Source organism: Danio rerio, chromosome 14 (genome assembly GCF_052040795.2).
Source record: "Danio rerio strain M-AB ecotype USA chromosome 14, GRCz13ab, whole genome shotgun sequence".
Classification (NCBI taxonomy): domain Eukaryota; kingdom Metazoa; phylum Chordata; class Actinopteri; order Cypriniformes; family Danionidae; genus Danio; species Danio rerio.
In genome coordinates, this window is record NC_141034.1 from 9,082,718 (window position 1) to 9,099,311 (window position 16,594).

General features: G+C 33.4%; 1 protein-coding gene across 7 annotated transcripts; it reads left to right on the top strand.

The window, feature by feature from the left end:
• The first annotated feature begins 249 nt into the window (after positions 1-249).
• tmco6 (transmembrane and coiled-coil domains 6) lies at positions 250-15,754 on the top strand. Of its 7 annotated transcripts, none has more exons than XM_087280554.1 (13): positions 250-498; positions 679-806; positions 880-989; positions 2,028-2,211; positions 4,761-4,865; positions 6,960-7,051; positions 7,192-7,308; positions 8,827-8,938; positions 12,039-12,207; positions 12,631-12,725; positions 14,949-15,116; positions 15,377-15,502; positions 15,591-15,754. In XM_087280554.1, exons 1-13 carry the CDS (start codon positions 408-410, stop codon positions 15,603-15,605), a joined length of 1,512 nt encoding a protein of 503 aa, XP_087136680.1. In that variant the 5' UTR covers positions 250-407; the 3' UTR covers positions 15,606-15,754.
• The last annotated feature ends 840 nt before the right edge of the window (positions 15,755-16,594 follow it).

The window sequence follows — 16,594 nt, forward strand, 5'->3', positions numbered from 1 at the left end:
GAAGCTAAAAGAGACAGAAGCAACCGAATCTGAAACAACATAATAAAAGCCACGCCAACAGTTTGGAGTACGAGAGACTGGTTAGTAGCGGGGTACAAAGTCACGATCTATTCATAATTATTTATAATAGTGATAATAAAAATAATGATAATAATAATAATAATAATAATAATAATAATAATAATAATAATAATAATACATTAACGTTTACATGGCAATCTCTTATTTTGAAAAAATATTTCGCTCTTCATGTATAACAACTGCAAATCAACAGCAAACCAGTATGATAGACGTTTTTTATAGAATGTAATGAGATAAAATAAAAAAAGAAGACAGGCTTAAAGTTTTTAAAGTTATAAGTTACAATAAAGAGCGCGTTTTCCGTTTGGATAGTAAGAATAATAAATATGTGGAGGCTGAAAACTATCCATCACAAAGCAAGTGCATCTGCAAGTGATTTAGAGGAGTTCAAACGCAAGAGAAGAGAATTTGAGAAAGGTATTGATGTTTGTTTTACTATTCTATATCAAAATTATATCATATTATAACCCTGTCATCTCTTAATATGCTTTATATATGATATTTTAACCTTGTCTTGATGTCACCTGTTTATCTTTTAGATGTGTTTAAACGTAGCCAATAATAAAACATAATATTTACATATTCATGTATTCACAGCTCTTAGACAGGCTCGGAAAGACAGACAGCTGGTCAGTAAGAGACTCCTGCAAAATGATGTTGAGGAAGAAGAGAAAGAGGAGGAAGAGTCTATGGAAACATGCTTTACTTTTCTGTCTTCTGAACAGGTATCTAAAGAGAAACAAATTGTTTATTTTTATCATAAAGAATATAGCTCATGTGTTGTATTTGTGGCATTAGGTGAAAGAGATGATACGTGGAGTCCAGATGGGCGGTGAGGAGAAAGCAGCTCGTCTGGCATCTCTAAGAAAAGCACTGAGAAACCCAGAGAACCAACTTGCTTTCATTAAGTATGACTACAAATCAACCAGTTTATTCAACTGGTCTTTAAAAGCAAATACCAGTGGATAAACTGAAAAAATAGCTGCATTAAGAAAACAATTTGCATATAAAATTGAAAATAAATATAGTTTTAGTTTTATGTATATGCACGCTTTTATTTTTAAAGATCTCTCTTGCTTTCCAAGACTTTATGTATTTGATCAAATTTACAGAAAAAAATGTATTTGTGAAAATTTTGAAAGAAAAGCTAATTTAAAATAACTTTTTTCTGTTGCAATATGTTATGCCACAAAAAGTTTAAGCAAACTATTTTCAAAAAATAATAATAATCATTCATAATAATCATCATAATAAAATGTGAAAATATATACATTTATATACAAACCAGTTCTTCAAGTAAAACAATTTTACTACTTTTCTGTATCACTGAATTTGGAGATAAATATATTTTTGATCAGTTAATTCAGCCTCGATGAGAATAAGAAAAGGTTATATGATATATGAAGACTGATTTGTCAGCAAGATGCTTTTGATCATTTAAAATACAATAACATTTAGTATATGATGACTTTGTATATTCTAATTGTAATTGTAATACTCATAATAAATATGTTGTTTAACTTTTTCAAAAGTGATTTCAAACATTAAAACACATATATTATGCTTTATACATCTATCTACAGCAATTCATGTGTCTTTAACATGTATTCTCCACTTCACTTCCTAATCTGCAATTGCCTCTCTGGCTATACCACTAACTGCACTCAAAAAAAAAAAAAAATTACTAATGCTCTCCTTCTTAGACTTTACATACCTGAAACTTGCCTATAGCACTTATTCATTGTTGCTCTTATAGTTGTGTAAATTGCTTCCTTGTCCTCATTTGTAAGTCTCTTTGGATAAAAGCGTCTGCTAAATGACTAAATGTAAATGTATTTAAAGCAAGATTAAATTATTTTTAATTCTGTTTTAAATGTATAATGAAATGCTTATTTGTCAGCCATGTGTACTGTTCTTCCTACAATATTGTGTGTGTTTTTGTTCAGATCAGAGAACAGCATGCACATGTTGATTGGGCAGCTCAGTGCTCATAATGCTCAGTGTCAGCTGGAAGCGACTCGCTGTCTCCACCAGCTGTCCCACTCTTCTCATCCCAGTGTTAGTCAGGCCTGTGTGCCAGCCGGCCCATACCTACTCACCTACCTCTCCAGCCAGAGCACACAACTAACAGTGAGTGCACCACCACTTCATATCATGAAAAACACAAACAATAGTTATCCCCATACCGACTGAAGAATTGATTACATGAAGAATTGAAAACATCTTTTGTATTACAAGTTTTCTATAATGCTAAAAGGGATAGTTCAACCAAAAATGTATTTACTATTTACCTCAAGTGGTTTCAAAACCTTTGGGCCCTATCATACACCCGGCGCAGTGTGGCGCAAGGCGTGGCGCAATAGTCCTTTGGTAGTTTCAGCTTGGCGCAAGAGTCGTTTTGAGGCGTTGTGCTACGCTGTTTAAATAGCAAATGCATAAGCGCTCAATTGTGCGCCTATTGGCGTTCTGGTCTAAAAAGGAAGACGTTCTGAGGCGGACCGCTGGCGTGTTGCTATTTTGAGAATCTATAAAAGATTTTTCATTAGACCAAAACTAACCCGGTCTAAACTCCGGCGCAGAGTTGCGCCTCGCTTACATACTGCTTAATACGCACAAGAGAGCAATAGGCAAATATCTTTACATATGAAAAAAATTTAATATTAAGGATATATATATAGGATATAATAAGAATAGATATAGAATATAAATATAATGGATTAAAATATTACAAAACATACTATTTTCTAGCCTACATAAATATGAAAAATCACTGCTTTTTATGTCTTCTTCATCTCGGGAGTTTTTTTTTTTGTTCATTCATAACAATTTGCTTTTGTATAATGTTATTATTATTAGCAGTATTATTTATTATATCCAAATTTATATTTGTTTTATTAAAAACAAGCTTAGATTTGCCTACCTGTCAGGTTTTAGACCATATGGGGCGCAGCATGTGTTTTAGGATATAACTCAGGTTTTTGAGCTCATTTTGTTATTATTGTTCATTTATTCATTTGCTGGAAATTAGAACTGAATTTAGAAATAGTTTTGAAACGAATATTTGCGCTTAACAAACAAAAGTATTTATTTATAGACTAATTGATGTCTGAGCATAAAGGTTTCCCTATCCAAGAGTGAAAGTAAAAGTGATCCATTATCTCTCATTCTCACGCAGTAGATGCTCTGTTTAACAGTTTTCTGTTAAAAAACTGTCAACTGTTAACTGTTTGCTTGTGAAATGCTAATTTTTTCCACTTAGACTTACTTTGCGTCCTGTAAATAGCGAATGCGCTCTTGGCACGACGCAGCTGGGTCTTAAAGGGAATGGAAGATGAGATTCTAATTGGTTTATTTTCAAAACACACCTATAACTCATTAAGAAAATAAACTCAACCCTTTTAGACCATGCGCAGAGGCGCAAGGCAGATTTCCCGTCCTTAAATTAGCAAAAACGCGTCCTGACACGCCCTGAAAGCGTTTGCGCCCTGCGTTTTGCACTCTGCGCATGGACCGTCAAAATAGAGCCCTTTATGTGTTTCTTTATATTCTGTTGAACACTAAAGAAGATGTTTTAGAGAAAGCTGAAAACCTGAAATTATTAACTTCCATAGTAGGAAAAACAATTACTATTGAAGTAAATGGTGACAGGTTTCAGGAATACTTCAAAATATCTTTGTTTGTGTTGAACAGAAACTCAGAAAGGTTTGGAAAAGTAAAGGGTGAGTAAACAATACCAGAATTTTCAGTTTTGGGTGAACCATTCCTTTAAATATGCAAATTTGCATTCATTTGCATACACTTCTACTACAAAAAAAACTGAACTTTTGAATTTTTCAGGTTCAGATTTCTTTCTATTTTATAAACACATTAGAGTCAAATGTTTTAACGGGAGATTTTTTAATCTCTTTTTTATGACTGTAATACAGAAAATGTGGAAAGATCCAGATTAAAAATACATTTTCATATTTTGCTTGTTAAAATGTGTATAATCAGGCAAATAATATATGGACAGATGCCTCTGTAAACCCCTTCAGAATGCAAATATGACTAAAATTGATTTATTATCATAAAACACGAGAAAAAGCTTATTTTAAGAAAACAGCCTTTAAAAAATGTGCACTATAATTGAAATCTACAGTCACAGATTGATCAAGTGCAACAAAAGAAAGACTTAAAGGTCTCGTGAAATGTTTTGAACGTACTGTAATTTAAACTAAAACATCAAGACAGTGTGAGACAGAGTTGCTCCTCTCCATTTAAGGAAAAAAAGGGAAAAGGCATTTTGTTTTTATCTCAGTTCTCTCATTGAGAAAGTTTTAACTCAAGCACATATAACAATAGCCTCTTGAAGGGGGCGGGGCATGCCAAATAATAGAGAGCATTCGATTAGTCAGAAGGTTTAATGAGAAAAAGTATGAAGTGACATTGAAAAAATTCTTTAAGTAAAAGTAACAAACTGCAAGCTTTGGATGTTTATGTTTTATAAATGCAAATTTTGTCACCGTTTTGAAGCATACCAGCTTTTAGATAACCTCAAGACTAACATACTGATGCTAACCTCTAAAAAAAACTTTATTTTGATTTCACAGAGACTTTAAAAGTTTTTTTTTTTCAGTTACTGTCAGAGAGATGTGATCACTTATTCCTCATTACTTTGTTTCTTTTGTCTTGTCCTTTAGGAAGTTTGTTTATACACTCTGGGAAATCTGTGCCCTGACAACGCTGCAGTTAGAGAGAAGCTTCTAGCTCAGGGAATAGTCTCTGCATTAGCAAACTGCATTCATGTGAGCACATTTACAGTTTTTCTAGTAGCAAACTTTCACTTTCATGCACTGTTATTGATTAGAATTGCCATGACTCTTTATCACAAGTCTAAGAATATATATATATATATATATATATATATATATATATATATATATATATATATATATATATATATACAGTTGAAGTCAGAATTATTAGCCCCCTGAATAACTATACAGCTTGTTTATTTTTCCCCAATTTGTGTTTAACGGAGAGATGATTTTCTCAACACATTTCTAAACATAATAGTTTTAATAACTCATCTCTAATAACTGATTTATTTTATCTTTGCCATGATGACTGCAAATAATATTTTGCTAGATATTTTTAATACACTTCTATACAGCTTAAAGTGACGTTTAAAGGCTTAACTAGGTTAATTAAGGGTAATTAGGCAGGTTAGGGTAATTAAGCAAGTTATTGTATAATGATGGTTTGTTCTGTAGATTATTTAGAAAAAATATCACTTTAAGGGGCTAATAATTTTGTCCCTAAAATGGTGTTTAAAAAATTAAAAACTGCTTTTATTCTAGCCGAAATAAAACAAATAAGACTTTTTCCAGAAGAAAAAATATTATCAGACATACTGTGAAAATTTCCTTGCTCTGTTAAGCATCATTTGAAAACTATTTTAAAAAGCAGAAAAAAATTGAAGGGAGCAAATAATTCTGACTTCAACTGTATATAACCTCCTCCCAATTTCTGTTTAATGTAATGAATATTTTTTCAACACATTTTTGAACATAAGTTTTAATAACTATCTGATTTCTTTTATCTTTTCCATGATGACAGAACATAATATTTTATTAGATATTTTTCAAGATACTAGTATTCAGCTTAAAGTGACATTCAAAGGCTTGACTAGGTTAATTAGGTTGACTAGGCATGTAAGGGCAATTAGGCAAATCAATGTATAACTCTGTCAATGTATAATTATAACAATGTATAACAATGTATAATTCTGAAAAAAAATGCTTAAGATGTTTAAAAATATTGACTCTAAATGTTTTTTTTTTACTGCCTTTATTTTAGCCAAAATAAAACAAATAAGACTTAAAAGTATGATTAGAAATATTGTCAAAAAGTCATGAAAAAAAAAATCACTGGAGCGCTAATAATGTTGACTTCAACTATGTCTGTGTGTGTGTGTGTGTGTGTATATTGGATTGTACAGCATGTCTGAATTCATTTTTACAAAAATATTTGCCAATAAATTTTATCCTAAATAAAAAGAAATTATATGTTTTAAACTACTGTACAATAAAGAGTTTTGGACAACTTTAATTGAGCACATCCATTCCTCTAACATATTGATTTTGTGGCTAATGTTGGTATTATCGCTCTGATTATTCTCAATTACTCTATATTGTCATATTTTGTCATATTTCAGGCTAAATAACGTTTCTTACTGTCATTTGTTATAAATGTTATTACTATAATGCCTCCAGATCACAGTTAATCACAGTTAATCATTATACAGTACATAATCCAGTTAGTTCAAACTAAAACTATTATATAAAACTTTTTTTTGCTAATTGAAATACATTTTTAAACTAACAAAAAAGAGAATAAATAAAATATATTTGATTTCACATAGCTGCCAAGGAAATGTAACAATAAAATAACTACAAATCAAATACAGAAAACAATATAGTTTAATCATATTTATATAACAATAATATTTTTAAAACGTTATTAAAATGTATTACAACAAGAAATTTATTTGAGAGTTTATAAAAATATTATTTGGGACATCAATATAAAACATATGCTGTTAAGTTGGAGGTTCATTCTGCTGTGGTGAGCCCTGATTAATAAAGGGACTAAGCTGAACAGAAAATAAATGAATTAAAAATTAGATTTGTACTTTAATTTTAATACAGTAATGAGATTTGGGGAGCGACTATTATTAAAAAAATGAATGTTAATATCCCAATAATAGTGCAGTTTCTTTATTTGCGCAAAAAGCTGTTTATTGATTTTTATTTATTTTTTATTAAGGATAAAATGTGAACTGTGAACCTGAATATGCTCTTTGCAATCTTTAGAAAGCAGCATTGTTTTTGTTTTAGAATCAGAGGTATAATCTGGCAGTGGTGGAGGCGTTCGGCTTCACTTTATCCCAGCTTCTACAGGCCAAAGACGCAACAGAAAAAATCATCCCGTAAGTGACCACAGCTTATTTAATCAAAACTTCAACATATCTTAAATATACGCAACAAATGATCAACTGAAATTGCTACTGTCTATAATAAGTAGTTGATGCCGATGCCATTATTTCTCACTGTATGTTTTAAACGGCAGAGCGGTCATGGCTTCAGGAATAGTCCCTCATTTGATCTCAGCGTTGACTCCGGATCCTGAGTTCGGATTCGGTCCAGCCATTGAGTGCTCGTGGTGTCTGCACTATTTAGTCAGCAGGTGTGGCCTTTTCTACTCTCGTTCACACCACAACAATGGAGGACTGTTTGAAACCTGTTTAGTGGCAGTCCTTCCAGATGATGTCAGTTCTGCTTTAACCCTCCTGTTGTCTTAAAATTCAGTGTACATTGTTTTCCTTTGGGTCAAAAATATCCCGCATTCACTAAACCACTAAGAAGCCTATAAAGCCCAATAGTATATGGATGCAGACTTGGATTTGCAAGCTGAGAATGCATATATCAAAGATGCAATGTCATACAGAAACTAAATTTAAATTCAATCCTCAAATCTGTTTTGCATGAAGAAACAACCTCATCTTCATCACAAACCCTGGGAATGTAAAGGTTTTCCCTCATATGAGTATGCAGTTTATCATCAATGGATAATCAGTGGGCTAACACTAGTTTTTGACTGAAGTAAAGGAAATATTTTCTAAAGTTAAAAGAATGTGCATACTGTAAGTGTGAAATGGTTTCAGCAAGACAGTACTCATAAAAGTTAAAGCCGTAGATTCTTAGTGTGTTTCTGTAAGTTTGGGAGGTGTGCATCTGTGTTGGAGTGTTAGTGTGTGTGCCAGTAGTTTTTGTGGTGTAAAATTTTTGTTTTGTTTTGTTTTGTTTTTTAATCGCTGGGAGCTCAAAATTGACCCAAAGGATAACCACTGTAGCTACTCTAAATGTGTGACCTTCATGAAAATATTAACATAGACAATTAATCTTTTCATTTCAGGAAAAAAGTAAGCAAATTTCAAGATGTGTTGTTTATTTTATGTTTTGGTCATTTTAAAAAACTTTACCAAATTTCACAAACTTTGTTTACGTTTTTTTCGTTATTACATTTTGTTTTGTGCGTTATTGATTATAAAATGGCGCACAGGTAATTACTGACACGTAAATCAATAGGAATTCCTCAAGGTTAACCTCTTTGTGAAATATGTGTACATCTGTCATGAAAATAGAAAATTATTCACTTTTCTCTATGTTGGAGTCAGAAAAAAGTCACCAAATTTCACAATTTTTTGTTTATGAAAGCTGCTTGGCTGGATTTACCTGGGTGACCAGTCTGATTTTAGAGGGGTTTTGGCCATTTCCAGGCTGGGTTCAGACATTTTAGCCTGGTCTTATCTGGTCAGACTGGGAAATGACCAGCTAAAACCAGCTTGACCTGGTTATGATGGCTTGGCTGGTTAAGCTGGTTTTAGCTGGTCATCTCCCAGATGTGCTGTTTATGTTATGTTTAGGTCATTTTACGTTTAGTTTTGTGCGTTATTGTTCATAAAATGGTGCACGGGTAATTATTGACATGTAAATCAATAGAAATTCCTTAAAATTAATCTCTGTGTGGAACTATGTGTGCATCGCTAAAACCAGGCTGGTCCGCCAGCTAATGCTGGTTTAAGCAGTTTTTTTTTTTTTTTTAGCAAGGACGTATCTTTTCTCATGTTAATGTGGTACACGGTTCATTTTTGACAAATGTTGACAAATCATTTAATATTTGACGTGATGTGTTTTACAGCAGTCTGGATAACTCTATGCTGATTGCTCATGGCGCCCTTTCACACTGCAGTGCTGTTTTAATCGCACTAGGAGGCGCTGTTGCAAAAGGAAACCCACAGGACGGTCTGGAACTGGTAAATCGCCACAGCAAAGCATTTATGTTTTAAAATGTAATCAGTCTATCCATTTAGCAAAGCTTCAGTAATGCGTTGATTTGGGAATTTCATTCATTTACTGAGCCGTAGAGGAATTATGTGATTGAGGCTGGCATTACATTATAGTAGAGCTCTGATATTCATCTATTTTGATCTCAAAATTACACCATTTATTAAAATTGCACAATTCATTAGCAATACATGCTGTTTATGGTATTTTTACTGTAAAGGGAAGCCAATTGCCTCACTGCCAGATTATGCTTTTGATTTTAGAGCAGAAAAACAAGGCGGCTTTCTTAAGATCACAAAAACAGGTTGTTTTTCATTCCAAATAAAAAAGAAATAAGAAAAATAACAAACAGCTTTTTGTGTAAATAAAGAAACTAGAATGTTATAAGACAATAACATGTATTTCCATGACAAGAATCCCTCCCCAAATCTCATTACTGTAATAGAATGTTTTTAAATGAGAATAATTATTGAGAATTATAGGAGGGGGGATTCAGTGTAGTATTTTTTTTAATAGTTTGAATAAGTCTTTGCTCCCCATGTTGGCGTGGGTCTCCTGCGGGTGCTCCGTTTTCCCCCACAGTCCAAAGACATGCGGTACAGGTGAAATGAGTAAGCTAACTTGGCCATAGTGCATGTGTGTGAATGTAAGAGTGTATGGGTGTTTCCCGGTGTTGGGTTGCGGCTGGAAGGGCATCTGCTGCGTAAAACAAATGCTGGATAAGTTGGCGGTTCATTCCGCTGTGGCGACCCCTGATTAATAAAGGGAATAAGCCGAAAAGAAAATGAATGAATAAATCTTTGTGTTTTCATTTTAATTGTAATTACAGCAAACATTTAACATTATTAGCAAATGCATATATTATGTCTATTTTATTTACTTTAATTTCTATAATGCTCTGAACAGCAACATGGACATATTTAACATATCAGGCAATACATGGTATTTTATATGTATTTGAGTAAACCATGAAAAACAGAGTGACACTTTCCAAATCATCTATGATTATCAAAAAGGCATATTTTCTCCTTTTATAGTCATTCTGGAAATGGTTGTGTGAAGATTCACACAAATCAGCAGTTTCTGGAATATTAAACTTTAAATATTTATTTAATCTATAACCATTTAATTTCATTTAAAGTCACTTAATAGCATTTCTTTCCCGTTCCAATGCTGAGTTTAGATATTTGATCCTGGTAAGAAATGAATGAGCATTAATGCACTAATGAGCTGTTTTACAGGCATACAATAAAGTATGTGTATATTCAAGTAAAACAAGTGGGTAATAATAGAGTGTCCTTCAATCTAGGGCAGTGGTTCTCAAACTTTATTCCACCAAGTACCACCTCAGAAAGAAATTGTCTCTCAAATTGTCTCCCACCATAATGACCGGTATTGAAATACTGTAGCGTAGTTGGTGTAATTACAGATTATTTCTTATTATTATTAATAGTTATTATTGTCAGCCACTTTGAACATTATAAATAGTTTGAACATTAACACTGTGCTGTGCCTACAGGTAAAAATAAATAAAGTGTCAAGGTTTAAATTAAAATGTGCTTTTAAAAGTTAATTAAAAATGCCGCTGTTCTTAAAAAGTACAAATTAAACTGCTGTAGTTAAATGTAAGGTATTATCATAAAGTAGCCTATTCATCAAAACCTGGAAATGTTTCTTGGGCCTCATAATTATAGGCTAAATGTCATAAAATTAATATAAAAACTCTTTTTGATAGATATTAAAATATATAACGCATGCATACGACTTATTTATATAAGTATCTTTGAAATCTGAAAATTAACTTGTATTTTAGATATATGAATTAGATTTACATATTTAATTTAGAAATTAGTTCGGTTTACTACACATTAAAGTAGGCTATGTGTGTCAGAAAAGCAAGGGATTAAATCTGTCAACATTGGGATATAAAAATACAGGATATGCCCCCAACAACTGTGACAAATATGAGGAGGAAATTAACTTCAAATGATAGAACACATAACAAACATTAAAAAATTAAAAATAAAAGGTTTAGTCCGTTAAAATCAATTTACTGATCACAACGGGTGTTATCGTACACGCCAAAGGGTTAAAAGTGTGTTCATTCTTTTACTTTGATTATTTAGTGATTCCTCCGCGTACCACTAGAAGGAAGCCTGCGTACCACTAGTTGTACACGTACCACAGTTTAAGAACCACTGATCTAGGGTGTTGTTTGACATCATTATGTCACTAAAAAGGAAGGAAAGGTATTTTGGTGGAAAATTATCTGGCCACATGATTTAAAATGTAAGTAAAGAAATAAATAAGTACATGGATAAATCAGTTAGAACAAAAAATGAGTACAAATAAAAGAAATGTAAATTTTGATTTAGTCTTGATTACTAAAAATAAGCTATTGATAAAAAATACTTCTACAGCATTTCATTCATTCATTTTCTTTTTCGGCTCTGTCTCTTTATTAATCCAGGGTCACCACAGTGGAATTAACCGCGAACTTATTCAGCATATGTTTTACGCAGCGGATGCCCTTCCAGCCGCAACCCATCACTGGGAAACCCATGCTCACTCGTTCCCACACATACATACACTACTGTCAATTTAGCCTACCCAATTCACCTGTACTGCATGTCTTTGGACTGTTGGGGGGAAAATGAAGCACCCGAAGGAAACTCATGCAAACGCAGGGAGAACATTCAAACTCCACACAGAAACACCAACTGACCCAGCCGAGGCTCGAACCAGTGAGCTTCTTGCTGTGAGGCGACAGCACTACCTACTGCGCCACTGTGTCACCTTCTACAGCTTTTATTAATGTTAATTCACTTCCATTTTTACAGTTACTAATACGTTATTAAAATAGAAAGTTAGCATTAATGCGCTGTAAACTATCACGTACAGTATTTTTTTTGACATAAAAGTACAGTTGATGAATACTGTCAAATATGTTGCTCATAATTATCTTGTGTTGAAATTAAACATTATTTATAGCACATTAATGTCTGAGAAAAATTGTCTCTGTGTTATTCTGGAAGCTGACTTTAGTTTTTTTTTTTTTTTTCTGTGCAGCTCATCTGGCCTCTTCTGCGTTGTCTTGGTAACCTGCTGGCCAGTGGAGGTGATGTCATACCAGAGGACACGCGTCTCCTGGCGGCGCTGTGTGTCTTCGCTCAGATTTACCTTCACCTTCACCCTGCTCTGTCCAGAGAGAGCCTGTGGACACTCAACAACCTGACCGGTGAGCTGGACATCAGCCTCACATTTATTTCCATGTCTGTTAAAGGGAGAATTCATCAAAACTGAAAATTCTGACACCAACTCTGACTTCACTTGTTCCAAAAATGTTTGACTATTTCTTCTGTTAAACAGAAAAGAAGATATTTTGAAGAGGGAAACATGTAACCATTAACTTCCATAGTATTTGAGTTTTTTTTTTTTAACTGTGGAAGTGGTTACAGGTTTTTTAAAATATCTTGTTTTGTGTTAAACAGAAGAAAGAAACTCATTTATGTGTGGCAGGTGAGTGAATGGTAAGTAAATCTTCATGAACTGCCCCTTTAACTAAGCAGTAAAACTGAAAACAACCAAGAGTAGCTGGTGTTTTATTGGAGAAAACGGCATAATGACGATTATGACTAATTTTATTGATTTATTTTTTCAGCTGGTTCCAGTGGGTTTTGTTCTGGGCTACTGCTTCTAAATATGGTTCCCATATTGATCCAATTTCTGTCTTTCTCTGGAGGAATTAACTCAATGGTTAGCAACATGTATACGTGCATACACACACACACACACACATATATATATATATATATATATATATATATATATATATATATACATACAAACAATTAAAGGCAAAATTATTCGCCCTCTTGTGAAATTTTAATTCTTTTAAAAATATACTAAATGCTGTTGAAAAGAGAGATTTTTAACACATTTTAAAACATGATGGTTGTAATAACCAAGTTTTTTTTTTTTTTGCCATGATGGCAGTGCATTATATTGTACTAGTTATTTTGCAAGTGTCATTTAAGGGCTTATGGTTAATTAGGTTAAATAGGATAGTTAGATTAATTACATTGGACAAATTCATTCATTCATTCATTTTCTTATCGGCTTAGTCCCTTTATTAATTCGGGGTCGCCACAGCGAAATGAACCGACAACTTATCCAGCAAGTTTTTACGCAGCGGATGCTCTTCCAGCCGCAACCCATCTCTGGGAAACTTTCACACACACATTCACACACACACGCATACTCATACACTACGGACAATTTAGCCTACCCAATTCAACCACATGTATTTGGACTGTGGGGGAAACTGGAGCACCCGGAGGAAACCCACACGAAGGCAGGGAGAACATGCAAACTCCACACAGAAACGCCAACTGAGCCGAGGTTCGAACCAGCAACCCAGCGACCTTTTTGCTGTGAGGCGACAGCACTACCTACTGCGCCACTGCCTTGCCCATTGGACAAATCATTTTGCAGCACAGCAGTGTAGTAGGCAGCACGATCCTCTCACAGCAAGATGGTCGCTAGGTCGAGCCCCAGCTGGGTCAGTTGGAATTTTTGTGCAATAGTATCTGGATGCAGCCTTTATGATGCAAGCTGAGATTGCATCACTTAGCGATGCAATGTGAGACACAATGCACTCAAATGGAGTGAGTGATATCACTGTGATGGGTGGGGTTAGGTGAGCCCATTAAAAAGCATTGGATGCAGCTCAGATTGCACTGCCCCCGGTCTGCATCCAGACCCCTCTTATTCTATGTGGAGTTTACCCAAAGACATGCTGTATAAGTGAATTGAATAAGCTAAATTAGCCATACTGTATGTATGTTTCCCAATGTTGGGTTATGGCTGGAAGGGCATCCACTGCGTAAAACATATGCTGGATAAGTTGGCGGTTCATTCCACCGTGGCGACCCCTGATTAATAAAGGGTCTAAGCTGAGAAGAAAATGAATGAATGAATTTAAAAACTGCTTTTATTGCAGCCAAACTAAAAGAAATTACACTTTCTTGCGAAAAAAGGAAAATATTAGGAAATACTTTAAAAATATCCCTTCAGAAATATTTGAAAAATAATAAAAATTCCACAAGAGGGCTAATAATTTTGTCTTCAACTATATATATATATATATATATATATATATATATATATATATATATATATATATATATATATATATATATATATATATATATATATATAAATATATAATTTTACAGTAAAGTGTATGGGCTAAATAAAAGTTTCAGTACAAATTTTAATTTAAAATATTTATAAAGAGCTACAAAGTGAATAATTAAGAGTTATAAAGAATTAAAGTTCTCAAAGAAATAATTAAAAGTTGTAAAGAGAAAATAAATAGCATTTTAGAACATATTCATGAAGTATATAATTAATTATAGATTACAATCATTTACTCACCCTTTACTTGTTTCAAACCTTGAAGTTGTTCAAATGTAAGTGATGAGTTTTTCACACAAATTAAGATATTTTGAAAAATGCTAAAACCCACGCATTGACTTCCATAGTACTTGTTTTTCCTACTGTGGAAGTCAATGGTTACTGGTGTTCAGCTCTTTTTAAAATATATTTTTTTGCGTCCAACAGACGAAACAACATCATTAAAACTTGAGGGTAATTAAATAGCGAGTGAATTTTCGTTTTTTGGGTGAGCTGTCCCTTCAATTAAATATTGCCTTGGGTGTCCTAAGACTTCTGTTAAAAACTGAAACATGATTTTGTTTTATGTTGTTGTTGAAAGAAAATTATAAATATGCTGATATTTAATTTTTTCTAATAGTTGGCTAGGTTAATTTTGTCAGTGCCGTTAGCTGCTGTTTCTATAAAAAAAATATAAGTTTTATCTTCCTGCTGATACAGTTCTCCTGTTTCAACTTGTACATTTTAATAGCATACACACCTAGATTTCAGTTCTCACGTAATCATTTTTGTGTGTGTAAGGCATTAAGAGTTTTAGGTAATATCGCCCATCACGGACCAGAATACTGTGTTGGTTTGACACAAGCGGGGCTGCTCAGCGCTCTCTGTGCCACACTCAAGATGGCCGACCCGGAGGTGGTCACCCTCAGTCTGGAAGTGCTGTACATGCTGGTCTCCAGCAACCCACAGGTCAGAAACACTATATAAAGTAGGAACCCTTCATCAAATAAAACACTGTTAGTAAGGTAGAGGATAAAAAAAAATGGGCCAAAAATAAGTTTTTCATTTCTTTATTGTATTATTATTGCTCTATATGCAGATTATTATCTTCAGCACTTTGTCGTGTGCTTCATAAATAAATGTACTTGATAAGTTTAATATTCTTGTTGTTGAATCACATTTAGCATGTATCTCTGTATTAAAAGTCTTTGAACTCCTTCTTGGAACAGGGAGTTGAAGAGTTCACGAGGTTAAATGGCATTCCTCTGCTAGAAGCAATTCAGTATAACAATGAAGGAGAGCAACGTGTCAGAGCTGCTTATATTCTCGATCATCACTTCCCTTCTTTCTCTGAGGTCAGTTCTGCATTTGCCTGCTAATAAAGTATAATATGTGAGAAACTGTTATCATTATCAATATTTTTTTCCTCTTTTTATTTTTAAGGTGGAGAGCCTGTAATCATAACATGGGATTCCAATGACAGAATTGCACAGATTTCTCTTTGCAAATATTTTACTGATGTTTAATTAAGATTTTTTTCACAGCATTCATGAATTGTGGTTTTCATAAGTGAGCACTGAGCTGTGAATAAATGATATATTTGCTTATCTGAGGCATGAATTTTCTGCTACCTGCTGATCTGATTGACCTATGGATTAAGAGAACAGCTTGATTTTAAATGCATTTAATTGTTTTTTGTACTTTATTGGTTATGCCATGGCCGTATAACCTTACTTTAGAACTGCCTTAAAGGGATAGTTCATCCAAAAATGATAACTTACTCACTATTAACTCACCCTCAGTTAGTTCCAAAGATTTTCAAACAAATAGGTTTTTTCTTCTGTTGAACACAAAAGAAGTTTTGAAGAATGTTGAAAACCGGTAACCATTTACTTTCATATTAGGATAAACAAATACTATGGAAGTCACTGGGTACCCATTTACAACATTTTTTAAAATAACTTCTTTTAGGTTCAACAGAGGAAAGACACTCGCATAGGTTTGTGACAACTGAAGTATGAGTAATTTTCAGTTTTGGGTGAACTATCCCTTTAAGTCTTTGTGACATACATTTCAGACCTAGGAGCCAAAGGAACACTCCACTTTTTTTTTTTTTTTTTTTTTTGTTGAAAATAGGCTCATTTTACTTGAGTTTTACCCTTTTTGAATACATTCAACTAATCGCTGAGTCTGGCAGAAGCACTTTTAGCTTAGCTTAGCATAAATCATAGAATCGGATTAGACCATTAGCATCTCACTCAAAAAAAAAAAAAAGAGTTTTGATAATTTTCCTATTTAAAGCTAGACTCTTCTGTAGTTGCATTGTGTCCTAAGACTAACAGAAATAGAACTGTTGCTATATTATAGGTCAATATGGGAAGGAACTTAAGTCTCATTCCGGTGTAATGATCAAGGAACTTTTTGCCATACCAATGCTGCAGCAGGCA